The sequence below is a fragment of the Zalophus californianus genome, chromosome 11 (genome assembly GCF_009762305.2).
Source record: "Zalophus californianus isolate mZalCal1 chromosome 11, mZalCal1.pri.v2, whole genome shotgun sequence".
NCBI lineage: Eukaryota > Metazoa > Chordata > Mammalia > Carnivora > Otariidae > Zalophus > Zalophus californianus.
Genome location: NC_045605.1, coordinates 12,715,943 through 12,733,101, shown reverse-complemented (window position 1 = coordinate 12,733,101; position 17,159 = coordinate 12,715,943). Strand labels below are relative to the sequence as shown.

The window sequence follows — 17,159 nt, the reverse complement described above, 5'->3', positions numbered from 1 at the left end:
TCCTTAGTTAGCTGGACCATCTTCTCTTCAGGGGACCATTCATTCAGCTTTAATTGACTTTCCCATTATGGCTCTTCCAAAACACCCATTCTCTCTAATCTGTCGATGTCCCCTCGCCCTTAATGCGTAACTCCATGGACGAGGTGGCTGGAGGAACCGAAGGGTATTCCTCCCAGTTCTGGAGACTAGACGCCCAAGATCAAGGTGTCAGTGGGGTTGGTTTCTTCGGAGGCCTCTCCCCTTGGCTTGTGCATGGCCGTCTTATTCCAGGGTGTGTCTGTGATCTAACCTATTCTTCTTACAAGGACCTGGTCAGATTAGGGCCCACCCATACGACCTCATTTTACCTTAGTTACCTCTTTAAAGAGCTTGTCACCAAATAGTCACATTCTGAAGTACTGGGGTTAGGCTGTCAACATATGGATGGGGCGGGGAGGCCAGATCAGGCCATAACACACTCAAAACACAATGTTGCTTTCTGTTATTGGAAGAGCAGAGCCATCAGACCGACCTTCCTCATAGAAGAGGAAGTTCTTAACTCCAATTATTCCTGAATCTTCGACCACCTTCTCCCTTACTCCTCCCTCAGCTCTAAGTTAGTTTGAATAACAGCTTCTCTCAAAAGCTTTACTTGGTCCTTGGGACAGAGTCAAACATGTCTTCCTCTATGGTACTGTTGTGCTTTGCCCTGGGAAGAAAGAAAGCTAAGCTTGGAAGGCCTAGTACGTGCTCATCACTGTGCTAGGTGCTGCCACACAATGCCTTTCTCCTCGGATTGTTGCAACGGCTCAGGGGAGGAGTGGGGGAAGGTGAGACAACTGAGCCCCTGGGAGGTGAGCTTCCTTCAGTTTACTGAAACCAGGGGGTAAGCAGTCAGAGGTGCTATTTAAAGCAGGAGCATTTCTTTCTTTTCCACCATACATGTTTCCATTCTAGAACCTACCCCGTTTCCAGGGATTGTTTCGTACCGCCCTTCCTCACTCCTAGAGGGGACTGGCTGTGCCTTGCCCCCCTTCGGATGCCAAGGGTCCTAGTGCAAATCCTGGCAGCACAGAAGGGACCTGACCCATGCCTGTTGGATGGTTGGATGAATGAGTTCTCCTTATTAAAGCCAAGTTCTTGTGACCCCACTTGTGTTCTCGATCCCTTCACCTCCCCTGAGTCCCTCTCCATATATTATTCCCTTTCTCTTGCATCTTTACTGTCTTCCTTCCCATTGGCTTAATTCCCTTTACCTGGGATACATCCCCTCTACATCTCTTCTGTACTTAAAGACACCTCCTCCCTACCTTGTTGCCTCAGGCTATCAAATGATCTCTGTTCCCTCTTTTCCCCATCATCAGTCTAACTGGAAGAGAAGCCCCCATCCCTGAAGAGTCTACATCAGTGACTCTCTAGTGAAATGTTGGCATTTTTTTTTTCTGAGTGAGAAATCCACTTTAATAATCCAGCTTCAGCTCAGCTGACCACTTCTCAAGTGCAAGAGAAGTCTTTCCAAGAGGCCTCAATCCACTAAGAGGTTATGGCTCAGAGAAGGGAAGAGCTCAAAGAAGCCCTTGAAGAGGGTGAGGGTCTGGAGTACTCCTGAGGTGCAGGCGGTCACCCGGATGGAGTGCATGGCCAGTTGGGGGCTGCCTAAATCTAGAACCCGCAGCCCCAGCCGAGAAGCCAAGATAGGTCCAATGGTGGTTCCACAGGGAGAGTCATTCTGGACCATGAGATCCTGCAGGGGCACCCCGACCTTATTGGCCACCTCTCGGATCAGGGCCTCTGAAACTGCATTCGAGGCATAGCGTTGCTTGCTGTTCACCTTGATCACAGGGCCCTTGTGGGGGGGGCCGGTGGTTCTCCTCATGCTTGTCCAGGTAGTTGGGGTGCACGGCGTGGGCCATGTCTGTGTTGATCATGTAGGACTTGGGGATGGCTTCCTCGAAGGCTGTCAGGTGCTGGAGTGAGGCTGAGATTCGGCACAGCACCAGCTCTCTCAGCAATGACTGTGCCCCCTGGGCCCTCTCGGAGCCCACCTCTTCGTTGTCATAGAGAGCGATCATGCGCACGTGGGGCTCCGCGGCCAAAGAGGCAGGGGCCGCACAGGAGTCGATCAAAGCCTGCAGGGCACAGAAGCAGCTGTGCAGATTATCCAGCCGAGGGGAAAAGATGAACTCCTCGTAGGCACCACCCAGGACCGCTGTGTCAGCAAGGCAAAGCTCCATCTCAAAGATATCCTCGGGGCTCAGTCCCAGATGGGTGCAGAGAAGGGACATGAGGACCGAGTGGTGCCGGTCATCTGCAGCATTGACAGGCCCAGGCTCAGGGGTCCCCTTCTCCAGCTCCTCCTGGACTGCTGTGGCAAGAATGGGGACTAAGCGCATCTCCATGTTGGGCCCAAAGTTCCTGTTGACACTGCACTGCAGATGGATGGCCAGGTGGGGGATGCGGAGAATCGGCCGGTCCACGTGCACCAGCTGCTGTTCCAGCCGGCCTGAGGTAGGGCACTTGACAATGAGGCGTCCAGCCAAGGTCAGGTCCCGGTCAAACCAGGTGCTCCAAATCCCACCACCATAGGTCTCCACGCCAACCTGCTGGAAACCCACCTGGCTGCGGCGGGACCGTCCTTTCACCCGGAGGCAGGGGCTGTCCGTGTGGGCCCCAAAGAGTCTGAAACCATTGCCAGGAACATACTGGCCTCCCACAGCAAAAGCGATGATCGTGGAGGAGTTCCTGGTCAGGAAGTACTTGCTCTCCGGCTTGATATCCCAGCTCTGCGTCTCTTTGAGTTCATGGAAGCCAGCCTGGAGGAGGCGGCCGCGGCACTCGGCCACGGCGTGGAAAGGAGAGGGGCTCCGGTTCACGAGCTTGAGGAGTTCCTGGGCCGCGGCCCGCACCGCCTCTTTGCGGGCCCTACCGGTCATGGCCACCTCAGCGCGTTGTTGAGCTTAGGCCTGAGCCGGCTCCGAGCCGGGTCTGGGATTGGAGTTAGAGCTGGGTGGGCCGTGGACACCCACCTGCATGGCCCCACGCGTGGGCCCGCGTCCGCTAGCCCTAACCCCCGTGCTCGGCCCGCCCCCTAAGCCCGCCGGTTGATATTTTTTAAAGACTTTCCAGGGGCCAGGTGCATATACTTTCCATTTCCATGCTGGCTTTCCACTTCCTTCCATCCTTACCCCTTGCCAATGGAGAATTCCCCAAGGCATGTTATCTTTCCTTTTTCTGCACCACACCCCCCCACACACATTTCCTTCCTGGACAATTGCATTCGCTTCCCTAATTTCAATCACCTTGCACATGCAGATGACTCCTAACACTGTATCTCAACCCCCAGCCTCTCTCTAGGGTCCTGGAGTCAGATTTACATTTGTCTTAGGAAAAGCCCCACCTGAGTGTCCACTGGCCACCTTACACGGGATATGTCTGTCTCAGATTATCCCCAAAACAAAGCTTGAGACATGGAGTGGGTGAGGATGATTTATGTGGGAGGTGATCCCAGGAAGCAGGAGGGAGGGACCAGGGAGAGGGAGACAGGGATGCAGGAGCATCCATGTGAGGCAGCCCCCACAGGACCAGTGCTGCAGGCCAGGCAGCCTCTGCTCTGCGGGATCCTTCCGAGGAGGAGTCAGGATGCTTTCCACACTGTGCTCCCGAAGGACTGAAGGCACAACATTGATCCTACTTCTCACTGGTTGACAGTTTCCCAGGGTATTCTCTCCTCTGACACACACACTTTGGCTACTGCTGTGGGCAAGCCAAGCAAGCTCCTAGGTTTTGGAGAAGACCTTGGGGCACAAATGGAAAGAAGCACAAGGAGTCCTTGAGATGAGACACAGGCAGAGTGCAAAGTGAGTTTGAAGCCATGTGGGACTTTTGACCCCATCTGTGCTGCCAGCAGAGGCAGATCAAGGGGAGGTCAATATCATCGGCAACCTCTCTCCTGTCAGCTCGACCAAATGTCAAAACACCAACCTGTAGAGTCACTTTCAACTCTTCCCTTTTCGTGGGCAGTTGGTAGAGCCCTGCCCTATTCACCCCATGCTCTTCCTCATTGCTTCCTCATTGCTTCCTCATTGCTTCCTCATTGCTTTCTCACCGGATGACCCTCACCATATTTCCAATCTCTTGGACTATCTCCCATTGCATTAACTTTCATCTCTATGGCTTATTTCCCCTTCATCCTAACTACCATACAACTGATGCCAGATTATTTTTCCTAAAGATTAATTTCAACACCATTAACCTGCTAATGAGTCCTCAGTGGCTCCCAACAGATGTCCTAAATGTGTCCAATCTCCTAAACCTGGCATCCAATGCCATTTTTGCTCTGACCCTATTTCAGGAGGGCAAAATGTTATTCTTCTGTACTCCTTGGTTTGCATCTTCTCTCTGGAAGGATCTTTGAGTCTTTCAGCCATGCTGCCTTATTTTCTTCATTTACATCTTTGCTCTTTTCTTTATCTCTGTCTATAATTTGCCAGATTGCCCCACTGCCCTGGGCATCATATCAGTCCTAACCTCACCTGTCTTTCCAGGCTCAGGTATGCTACTTACTTCCTCCATGAAGCCCAAGGGAACATCTACTCCCCTTCTCTTGAATCCCCAAATCCTTAATCTCTCATGCCTTAAATCTCTTCCTCTTCTTCCTCCTCCTCTTCCTCCTCCTCATTATTCTTATTATTATTACTATTATTATTTTCAGTGTGGTTACTTTTGAGTGTGCCTTCCTTCTCGAGTAGAGGGTGACCAGGTCCTTGAGGGTAGGGGTTATAGCTGCATCATCTCTGATTCTCCTATGGCATCAGACACAGTGTAAATGAAGGCAGGAAAGAAAGCAGGAAAGGGGGAGAGAAGAAGAGCAAATCTGATCCCACACTGAGAAACAAACTGCACAGAAGAACACAGGTTATAAGCCATGTAAGGCCTGGCACATGCCAACCAACTCACCCCTCCGATAGACTCCCACCTCCCTGAAAAGGACTTTATTGTTGCTCATTATCTCACCTGCCCTCTTGCTGAGCGCCTACCTGGAGTCAGCTGCCTTTTGCCTGAGACAGCTGTTCCTGATGTGTGGGTGAGCATTGTGTAGACCTCAGCTTGGGGAAGGGGGTTGGTGCTGGCAGAAGGAAGGTCATCTTTCCCTCACTCCAGATGGCAAAGGTGAAAACTTCATGAAGGAACATGCCAACTCTTTCTGTTTCCACACTGCCCCTGAGCTGTGTCAGCTTTATGTGCACGAAAACCAAGGTAAAGGGGGAAAAAAATCAGTCAATCAAACATTGCTTTGACTACATAATGCCAATGGTTGGTATCAGTAAAGTTGTAGCTACACCCGACTGTCGGATGGACCCAGTTAACCAGCATATTGTCACTATTGTGATCGGTTTTAACCAAATCACCAGTGTCTTCTGGTGACCTGAGCAGAGTCAACTGCTCTCCAGAAGTCTTCAGATATCCCAAACGACGGGTTATTTTGGTCAAACAAGAGGCCTGACTTGCCCATCAATGACATGGCCAATTCACCTGTTCCTTTGGCTTTGAGCCGAACCAGCCTCCGTCACACACTCGCCACACTTAATTAAATCAGCAGTCAGAAAGATTCCATTGCTTCTCAGTTCCCCGGCCCCATGAATGGCAGAGGGCCAGAAATAGGGCCTGTGGGATTATTTATGAGCTGTTGTGAATCACAACCAACTAACTTTTCCTCCTTGCCTCGTGTTTTCATTAGGCTAGAGAGAGACTTCGATATTTATTGCTGACAATGTACTTTGCTTAAAAATCAACCAGGGCCACCACTGGCCCTAGGAAAAAAATGGGAAAGGAAGTGGATATTAACTTTAGGAACTCCCACCTTTCCTCTAATACCACTCTCCTTCATTTTGGATCACTTACTCTAGTCTCCTATCCTCCAAAGCCAGCACACCTGCTGTAATGTTTCTTTTACAACCTCACCCTTCACTTCTTTCCCATTTCTCTCCTTTGGTCAAACTTCCCTGCCCTGAGTTGTCATGCATCCTTTCAACAAATAGATGTTGAGGGCTGATTATGTGCTCGGAGAGTGGCCCATCATGTGCGGATGCAGTAATATCATCCTTTTGGACAGAATACCTCAATATAAAAGAGTGATTGAAAGGGTTGGGAGTATAGGTACCATGGCAGGCCCAGGGACGATGGGTCACCCAATGGGACCACCCAGGACTCTAATGACTTCCTGAAGTCAAAGAAGGAGGCAATCAGTCTTCTGCTCCCTCTCTCTCGGTTGGGCACATGGCTTTTCTCTTGCCATTCAGACAGGACTTTGTATAACATGAAAAAGATGAAGTTCCCCACCCTCGAGGACACTATAATTGATGGGATTCCTTGCCTCGCTCACCCTTATAAACTGGAATGAAGGACAGGACCGTACAGAAAGTGAATTGGTCTCATCTCCGTCTCCCAGGAAAGGCAAGAAGTGCAGCTCTGCCCAGGCCAGCGGTCCCAGCCCTACGTCTGCTCCCGGTGTCCTATTTGTCTTGGAACCCAGCGCGTCCACCACGTGATTAATGGTGTTCCACTTGATAGAGAACAGAACGAGCAATGATTTGTCATTCACCATAAAGTACTGCTATTTCATCTGCTCCCATTCGCTGGGACACAGCGCTGGCTGTTTGCTCCATGCATCAATTTATAGTTTATCCTAAGACTAATGATGCTGTGTTTAAGAGGCAAGGTGGGGCTTTGTTTTTGTGTTCTACCAACAGAGGATTACATTACTGATTGATCGTACACGGTTGTCTGAGGCAGAAACATTTTGAATTGATACCTGGATTTGGACTACAATCAACTTCCTTGACAATTGCCTCTTGGTGCCGAATAGATCAAGGAGGTGCAGCTTTCTAATAGGGCCTCGAGGAGATTTTGACCTCGAGAAGCCAGCAGTTTGTTGTGATAGAAGGGAGGCACATAGATCATCCAAAGGGCTGGCTTGCAGCTTTCGGGAACCTGAGGACACACTCTAAGACAGTACCACTCCGGACAGCTGAAATGGGGCAGCAACAGTGGTGCGCCAGCAAATGTTGAATAATCAGCTCTCCTAAGGGAGAAGTACAAGTCCTGATCTGTAGCATTTGCCAATTTCTGTGGTGTAAATACTCCCGCCAAGGCCGATTTCAAGCTACCAAGGTGATGTCACAGATCTCAAATCTGGGAAGAGATGTAGACCATTGGCTTGGGAGCTGGTACAAACCGGCCCAACACATCACTGGACAAGGACGAGTATTTACTATTTAGTACCTACTGGCTTGTTCTAGGAATATTTTTTTTCTCATGAGGAAACTGAGCCTCAGAAAAGGTGTGTAACCTCGCTCAAGATCGCACAACTATAAAGGTGAGCCTTCTAACCCAAAGGTGGCCCCCTCTTCCTCATCCCCTATAGTCCAGGGCACAGAGCCATCTTGTTAATCCTGGTCTCTGATTCCAAGGCTCACGGTCTCTCAGGAATCCAAGCTACTGCTGTAAAGAACAGCAGGACCCAGGGAAGTCCACTTTTGTCTAAACCTCTGCTACTTAAGCCCGATTCATCCTGTTCTTGCCACCTAATATGTATTAGTGGGAAAATTCAAGTCTGCCTCCGAGCTCATTTACCAATTTCTTCAGCCCCGGTAACTTTAAGGAAAAGAATATAAACTTCCATGGCGACTCTTGCCCGGAGTCTGGGGAAGGAACAAGATGACCCCTAGGAGATCCCAATCATAATAGTCCAAGAAGCCAATTCAACAACCGATTTGGCTGAAAAACCAAATCACTTCCCCTTGGATTTGTTTTTTTTTCACTTCTAATTTTCCACCCACTGTCTTTGCTAGTTCATTTCCTTCCTTCCTGAGACTCGGAAGCAAATGAGGCAGTGGAAGTGGGGGGGGTACGTGAGGGGGCCGGGACAGTGACCCGCCCCAGTGCTCTGGCTGTCAGGCTCGGGTGCAGTACAAAACAATGGGGCATTAATGGCTATTAATATACACAGAGGAAATGTTGAAAGGCCAACAACATAATTACCATTTATTCATCATATCAACTGGTCCTCAGCTCCTTCCGGCAGCGTGTCATATTGCCCTGAAGTGGGGAGTTGGGGAGGAAGGGGAGAATCAGCCACCTCTTCCCCACACACCCCCCGACCACACTGTGATGGGGATGTGGGTCAGACGGTAGGACACTGTGGCTCCCAGCAGATCCCATGTCTCTCTGGGTACCAAGATGGGCGGGAAGTTCCTGGGCATGTTCTGGATGGTACAGAGCAGAGGTAAAGGAAGGCGGCTGCCAACTCAAGGTGACAATTGCCAGGCTGTCCGACCCCCCCCCCTTTCTTTGGAATTAAGCTCCCCAGCCGCAGAAGGCTCCGTAGGGCAAGCAGAGGGGGAAAGGGCCGTCAACTGCCCGCAGTTCGCAGCTCCTGAGCGGGGCTGTATTCTGCACTGCTCACGAAACCAGGTCATTTCCTGAGGATGTAGAGAAAGGCAGTGACCCAGCCTCTCTTCTTGGCACCCTGCTCCCCAATCCTGTCCCAGGAGAATGGAGTAGTTTGGCTTCTGGGGATTCCAGATCTGGACAGGGATGGTGGGGAAGAGATTAGTGCTGTGTTTTTTATCCCCCCCCCCCTTGCCGCCGGTACCAGCTTGACTGGCAGCCTGGGCAAAGAAGAGTCCATTCTAAATGCTCCCTGGGGTCCAGAATGGAGCTCATTACATCAAACCTGCCGGTAGCCAGCAGCTCTGCTTTGTGAGCTGTGAAACAAATGTTTATCCACCACTCAGTGCGGTTCAGAGCTTTTTAAGGAGCTCGGGGTGTTGAGCTACAGGCAAGAAGGCCAGCGTTGGCACAGAGCGAGCTGGGCAGATCTAGGAACTAGAGCCTTCAGTTCTCCCGGCTCCAGGACAAAGCTGCGGGCAGCATCACCCACAAGACTGGCGTCTTTGTGCGTGTTGCATTCTACCTTAAGCCGAAGCCCTTCCTCTCCTTTCTTTCATTTCTTCTTTCCTCTCTTTGTCTTTCTCTTTCCTTCTCTCTCTCTCTCTCTATCCCCCTTGTTTTCCTTCTTTCTTCTCTCTCTGCTCTTCCTTCCTTCCTTCTTTCCTTCCTTCCTTCTTTTTTTCTCCCTTGCTTTGAATTCCTTCATTTCCCCCCTTATCTTCCCTTGGAAAGGCTCGTGGTTATCATTTTTTCTCTTATGGAGACTAATGACAGTCACAGAATACTAGAAGAATAAAATAAAGCTGAAGCCCTTACCCTCGCAAACGAAGGAAAATACTAGAAGAATAAAATAAAGCTGAAGCCCTTACCCTCGCAGACGAAGGAAAACCCAGCATAGTGTGACCCTGATGGGTATTTGCCAATGAAGGGATCCAGGTCAGCAACAGAGCATGCCCTGCATAAGCCCCTCGGGGTTTTCTTGAATGACTCAGGATGCCAATAATTCACCGTCTGTGTGTGCCAAGGGGGGGCCTCTGGGGCAGTGTCATGGGCAGCATCTTTGCGGGCCTGGAGCCCACGGGTTATAGGTGGAGAGCTGAGATCCTCTACACTGCTTTTCATGGCTTTACTGAGATGGCTCTCAGCTTAGGTATACATAGCTTCAGTTTAAAGACAAATTGAGAGGCATTGGTGAAGGGACCCAAAGAAGGCTGATGGTTGAGGGGAAGGGAGGTGACGTTCACTGCCAGGAACTTGACATAGGCATTCTCAATGACTCCTATAACTACTGTGAAGCAAGTATTCTCTTCTGCTCATCCATGGCTGTCTAACCATGGATGAGCAGTAACCACTCCAAACAGTATCTTAAAATAATAATGATCAAAATGTTTTGAATCCTAATAGTCTTTACTCAGTATATTAAAACCTACAGGTTTATATCTATATAGTGAAATAGTTATTTAAATAAAAGACGCTTTCTACTAAAGAAAAAAAAATAATAATAATGATCATTGATTTTGCTGGGCTCACCTAGGCAATTCTCCCTGGGGGGTTGCTCTTGCACCCGCAGTCAGGAGGTAGCTGGGCTGGGGTCATCCTGAAGCCTTCTTCACTCCACATGTCTGGAGCCTGGGCTGGAAGGACAGAAACACCTGGGGCTCTCCAGCATCTCGAACCTCTCTCTGTGATTTCTCCACGTGGCAGCTTCAGGGGGTCACGGTTGTTACATGGTGGCTGAAGGGTCCCAGAGCAAGTGTCCCAAGGGAGAACAGCAGAAGCTGAAATGCCTTTTCTAACCCAGCCTTGGAGACCACATAGCATCATATTTGCCGAATTCCCATTCTTTAAGGTGGCCACAGAACCCACCCAGGACTTTCCAGGGGAGGAGACCATGACTCTGCCTCTTGGCCAAGGAGCATAAAAGAGTTTGCAAACCTGTAGAGACGCCTGGGTGGCTCGGTCAGTGATGCGTCTGCCTTTAGCTCAGGTCATGATCTCAGGGTCCTGGGGTTGGGTCCTGCATTGGGCTCCCTGCTCAGAGAAGAGTTTGCTTCTCCCTCTCCCTCTGTTGCTCCCCCTGCTTGTGCGTGCTCTCTCTCTCTCTCTCTCTCTCTCTCTCTTTGTCAAATAAATAAATAAAATCTTAAAAAAAATAAAGAGTTTGCAAACATGTGTTGAAACTGCTGCCCATCATTACATCTGGACTTGAATTGCATATCGTTGTCAATTAACAATGTGATGTTGGGCAAGTTACTTAATATCTGAGTCTTCGTTTCTTCATCTGTTAAAGGGGGACAATAATTCCTGATTCACAAGATTGTTGTAAGGATTAAATTAATATATATTAAGTACTTAACACAGAGCCTGTCATATTGTTGGCATTCCATAAATCTTAGCTCTTATTACTATTGTCATTCCCATTTTACAGAGGAGAAAACAGAGATGCAGAAAGGGTGATGACCAGCCTGTCACGTAATTATGATTTGTACACAGTCCCAACAGAATCCAAAGCCAAAAAGCCTCCCTGGGCTCCTGATGGCAATACCTCTTTCCTTCTCTACACAAACACTTCTCATAACCTTAGAATCCCTCTAAGTATGGAAATTCAGAAGTTGTGGGCCCCTGGGCCTCGGCAGAAGGTCCCACCCAGGAGCTAAGCTCTGGACTTGTGACCCACTTTGTCCCTGACCTTGTAAGTGCAGGCACAAAGGCCACAGATAAGGGGAGCCAAGCCCCTAAGTTGGCCTGCCCTGCACCTTTCTGACCCTTAGGGATCAAAAGAATACAGAGATATAAGAGGAGACAGTCCAAAAATAGAGGAAAAGGCACGCGGTGGCGTCCTGGGGCAGAGGAAACAATACTGTGTCTGACTTAAAGGCGGACATTTCTGAGACTCCGACTCTTAGTTTCCATCTCTGTGAAGGGAACTGCTCGGCCCACCCCGCTTCTGTGAGGATAATATGAGAGTCTGAGGGTGGCAGTTCCCGGTAAACCACCAGGTCCTGGCCACGTGTCACTTATGAGTCCAACCCAGCAGAGAATGAGGCGACCACCTTGAACTACTGCCCAATTCAGAGCCCGCGTGAGGCTGGGGAGAGGACAGGGCAGCCCCAATGTGGAGCCGGCGGGTTGTCACTTTGGATGATGTGGCGTGGCTTGGGGGCCGGTGTGGCTTCAGGTCACCTGCGTGCCTTTTGTCCAGGTGTGTGCACACACAGAATGAATGCCCGAAGCCTGCACACTGATAAACACGCCTTACATATGCACACACACATCTTGGAGGTCTGCCCCAGCAGAAGTCCTTCAGATCATCTGTGGCCCCCAGGCTGAGATAAGGCACACAGATGGTCCACCCTGCCCTTGGGAGCTGAGTGTTGGCTCGGGTCCCTGAGGGCCCTGCTGGAAGACAGTTACGTTCCTTTGGCTTCTAAAATGCACAGCCCTTCTCGGGGCCAGCTCCCAAGCAGCCTCCAGCCCCAAGCAGCCGCCGGAGCCCAGCTCCCATGTAAATTTCCAGGTACTTAAGCAGCCTTCTTCCCGATCCCTTGTGATCTCCTGGCTTTTCCTCCTTTCTTCTTCCTTATTCTGCTTCTTCAACTCCTCCTTTTTATCCTCTGCCACGGTCTCTTGGTGGAAGCCTCCAGAAAGGCATGTGAGCTCCTCCCTAGGGCCCTTGAGGCAGGTGCCCCACTCTCTCCCCACGGAAGGGGGCAAGGACGGAAAGGAGGTTGGGGAGTGAGTCTCTGCAGCCTAGTGAATGAGCAAACTCCCCACCTGCAGGAGCTCCCTGCTCCCTGGTTCTAAATCCCGAGAACATACACTGAAACCCCATAAAGCACAAAGCAGAGCTGTTTAAAGGACAGGGACGTGGGTGAGATGGCTGGTCCCAGCTCCCTACCAGGGTTCCTTAGGGACGGAAGACAGAGGGGCTGGGCTCCCAGGCGCACACAGCCTACAGCTGCGTCTCCACCAGGAGGGGGATCTGTTTCTCCCTCAGTAAGAAACTGCTTCCTGTAGGACCCACGGAGCCCAGGCTTGGCCACAGGCTGGGGGCGGGATGGGGGCCAGGGCTGGAAAGAAGAGCTGAGGCAGCTGGGGTCCACGGCAGCCCCATACATGTCAGCATGCAGGAGCTCATGCAGGTGAGCCCTGAAAGCCCATCCACACCCAGTGACGCTGCAGGCTTTTCACGTCTGTTTAATCCTATGAACTACAGGAGGCAAGACCACCACCATGTCTCTCACATAAGGAATTTGAGACGCTGGGGGATTATGAGGCTCTGTGAGCATTCGCTACAAAGTCCCACCAATCCAAGATGGGGAGAGAATGACCATTTACTGGTCACCAAACTCTCTGTACTACCATGTCACAGTCATCCTTGAGCACCTTCTAACCCCTGGGGAGTCTGCAGGTCAGGCCCACAGCTAATGGACAGGGCAGGGAGTCACATGGGGGTTTCCCTGAGTCCCCTCCTCCATGCCGCCCGCCAAGACTCCCGGCTACTGGCTCTAGTGTAAGAACATCACCTCCAGGTATGGTGTGCACGGTCTATAGAGTGCTTTCACATTCACTGTCCGGTTGGTCCTACCACATCTTTGCAGAATTGGTTGTTATAATTGCCTTATTGCTCTAGTTCTTATTACTTCAGCGCCTGAGGAAAAGGAGGCTCACCGAGTTCCAGGGGTCTGGCTCAGCTTCCCAGGACTGGTACGTGGCTGAGCTGGCCATTCAGCAATGGTCCCGAAGTACAGGAACTTCACTCACTGCGCTGTCACTGGTCTGCTTTGGTCACTCCCCAGCTCCAAGCCAGTAGACTTCTGTTGAATCCCCAACATTGCAGGAGCTGGGTCTTGTCTAAAGGCAGGACGGCACCAGCTCCCATGAAATCAGGTTGTTCAGGGCAAGAGGCCTGCAGAGCCAGGAGAGGTAGCCAAGAGCCATCTCTCCCTATGACACACACACGCGCACACACACACACACACACACACACACACGTGTGTGCACGCACATACACACATGCATGCACCCAGGTTCTGCTTGGGTGGAAAGGTTCTTGGCTCTCTGCTGTCTCTTTCTGTTCTTGGGGATCGGGGGCAATGAAAGGTATGTGCGAGAAAGCCCAGAGAGTGTGAGATAAGAGTGACAACATTCGGGAAAATGAAAACGCCATTTCAGTTTGACTTCCTTGGAATGGCTGGCATGGGCTTTGGAGGTGAATATAAATGATGTCCCCCCAGGTGTTGGCTCTATGTCCCCTCAGCTCTTCTCCCAGGTGCTGAAACCACAGAAACCCTTCCAACCTCAGAACGAGAGGCTGTAACAGACCCAGACAGGCTTCCCCTTAGAAGACCCCTGATAAAGGTTGTCTAGCTTAAACCCCGTTTAAGCTTGGAAGTAACGGGTCAATCTTCGCCTCACTTTTCTCTAATGCCACTGACCAATAGGTAGACATGTGTGATGGACACCTGCCAACCCTCTCTGAACTTTGATTCTGTGATATGAGGGCAGCCCAAAGCCCCCCTGCCCCAAATTCCTTCCCAGCTAGTCTGCTTTTCTTGCTAGGAATCCCCCAGAACAGCTCTCCTTCGAGGTATCAGTCCACGGCCTCCACGGGGCAGCTTCGGGATGTGAGCGGAGGAACTGGAGGTGCAGGAAAGAGACTGGAGAGAGGAGGACAGAGGGGACGAGCCTCCCTCCTGCCCACTTTCCACCTCTCGTGGCGGGAGCTTGGGACAGTTAGCCGCCGCGGAAGGAGATGCCACTGCCTCACATGGCAGGAAGCAAAGCTGGGTCACCCGAGAGCAGGCTCCTCTGGGAGGTGGTGTGGTGGCCCGGGATGGTGGGGGGGCTTGGAGATCGGATAGTCCTGGCTTTGAGTGGCAACCTTACTGCTCACACGGCTCCATTTCCTTAGGCCAAGTTCTCTGAGCTCCAGTGAAATCCTCCGAAACATGGAGAAAATAACACCACGTCAAAAGTTTCTCGAGGAGTAAATACGATCATTAATGTAAGATCTTTGGCACATGCTTGGAACACAGAAGGTGCTCAGTAAATAGGAATAGCTATTATTGAATCCAGAAAACTCTGTCCTTTGGGAGAGCTGGGCCGAAATAACAAGAGCAATAACAGGAGTAATAGGGCACATCATGCAATGGTTGTGATGTGCCAGGCGTTCTTAACATTGTGCGCATATCAACCGATGTGATTGTAACGACAGCCCCACCGGGGCTGCTACTACCATTTGCCCCATTTTACAGATGGAGAAGCCGAGGTGAGACATTTTAAAAACCTGCCCGATTGCATACAATGGAATATTACTCAGCTTTAAAAGGAAGAGAGTTCCGACACAGGCTGTAACATGGATGAACCCTGAAGACAACATGCTAAGTGAAAGAGGCCAGACACAAAAGGACAACTATTGTATGATCCCATTTATATAAGGTACTTAGAAATGAGTAATTCATAGAAACAGAAAATAGAATAGAGGTTACCAGGGGTCGGGGGTAAGGGGACATAGGAATTATTACTATTTTTTTTAAAGATTTTATTTATTTATTTGACAGAGAGAGAGAGCAGGAGAGCACAAGCAGGGGGAGCAGCCAAGGGAGAGGGAGAATCAGGCTCCCCACTGAGCATGGAGCCCCATGCATGACCCAAGCCAAAGGCCAGTCGCTTAACCGACTGAGCCACCCAGGCGCCCCGGGAAATGGGAATTATTTAACGGGTATAAAGTTTGATGGGGTTTTTTTGAAAAATCATTTTTTTAAATTGAGGTATAGTTGACATCTGACCTTATATAAGTCTCATGTGTACAGCATAATGATTCGATATTTATATATATTGTGAAATGGTCGCCACAATATGTCTAGTTAACACCTGTCACCATATGTGGTTACAGAACTTTTGTTTTCCTTGTGATGAGAACTTTTAAGATCTCCTCTCTCAGCAACTTCCAAAATATGCACTACAGAACTATTAACAATAGGAGTCATGCGTCCATGACATCCCCAGGACTTATTTATTCTATAACCGGAAATTTGTACCTTTGGACCCCTTTCACCCCTTTGCCCACCCACGCCCCCCCGCCACCTGCCTCTGGTGACCACCAGTCTGTTCTCCATATCTAGAAGCTTGGTTTTTTGCTGTTGATGTTGTTTTAAATTCCACATGCATGCAAGAGAATACAATATCGTCTCCCTCGGTCTGACCCATCTCAGCCAGCATAAGGCCCTCGAGGTGCATCCAGCTGGTTGTAAATGGCACGACCTCATTCTTTTTATGGCTGAATAGTATTCCACTGTAGGCATACACCACATCTTCTTTATCCGTTCATCTACTGATGGACACCTGGGTGCTTCTGGGTCTGGGGCATTGTAAACAATGCTGCAGTGAACACAACGGTGCCTAGATCTTTTAGAATTAGTGGTTTTGTTTTCTTTGGAGAACTACCCAGAAGTAGGATTGCTGGATCATCGGGTAGCTCCGTTTTTCATTTTTCGAGGACTCTCCATACTGTTCTCCACAGGGGCTGCACCGATTTGCATTCCCACCCACAGTGCACGAGGGTTCTAGTGGGTATAGAGTTTGTTTGCAAGATGAAGAAATTCTGGAGATCTGTTGTACAATAATGTGAATATATTTAACACTACTGAATTGTCCGCTTAAAAATGATTCAGACGGTAAATTTTGTTATGTGCATTTTACCACGAGTATAAACATATAGGTACCATCGCACTTTAAAAATTTTGGTTGTATTTAGGTACATGGCTGTGGGCATTTTGACATACACACAAGTAAACCAAAGCTGAATGTAATCACTGCAAAAGTTTCACAGTGCTTGTTTGTACGTGTTAGACTAGGGATGATTCTGTGTTTCATGCCTAAATTTTCCATTTTTCTGCAGTAGTACACACTTTTTGTCCCTAAAAATAAAGTTACAGAAAATGAGCTTTAAAAAATAGAATGTAATAATCATTCTTTAAAAAGGAAGTTTTAGTGAAAACCAGTACCACCACCAAAAAATCCCGTCCGAGAGAACCGGGCTAATAGGGGCAGGGCCAGGATGCAAACTCAGGTTTCCGAGGTTCACATATGGCCCCCCTCACTAATTACTCACCACTCTTCTGTGACATCAACACTGAGATTCTTACTTCCCAGGGGAGGAAACTGAGTCTGGAGAGACTGAGACAGTCACACAAGTAGAAGTGTTAGGAGCTGGGTCTCCAACCTGAGATGCCTGCCTCCTGTGAGATTTAGGACAGCTAAAGGCATCCCACAGGCTGGGAGCAGGGGAGGACAATTCTAGAAGAACAATTAGCAGGATGAGGATGTCAGGACGTTGAGGGAGTCCAACCACTGGGGACGAGGTCTGGAAGGGAGGGAGACAGACAAACCAGACCCTGGTCGGCGCGCAGTGTGAGCTGTGCACGGAGGGGCAGGGGAGCCAATCAGGGCTGGGAGTTGGCAGCCCCGGGGCAGAGAGGGCTGGCTCCACTGTTCACAGCCGCATGATGTTTGAGAAATTCCTCGATGTTTCTGGGTCTTAGTTACGGCATCTGTAAAGTGGGGGGATCGCACCCACTTCTTCGGAGGATCAGGAGGACGAAATGATCAAAGGTAATGTTCTGTACCTGGTACGTATGCAAGTCAATGTGAGCGCCCCTCGGCGGGTGGTCTATCCTTGGTCACTCCGTACCCCTCTCCCTCTGCTTCCCCCTGAAACAGAACAT

The 17,159-nt window shown here is 50.0% G+C and overlaps 1 protein-coding gene across 1 annotated transcript; it reads right to left on the bottom strand.

Annotated features, from left to right (window-relative positions):
* Positions 1-1,411: 1,411 nt before the first annotated feature.
* On the bottom strand, positions 1,412-3,020 carry LOC113914569 (aspartyl aminopeptidase-like). The gene is given in 3 exon segments (XM_027579912.2): positions 1,412-1,832; positions 1,834-2,918; positions 3,006-3,020. Coding segments are annotated over 3 exon segments (1,419 nt in total). The 5' UTR covers positions 3,012-3,020; the 3' UTR covers positions 1,412-1,504.
* Between the last annotated feature and the right edge of the window lie 14,139 nt (positions 3,021-17,159).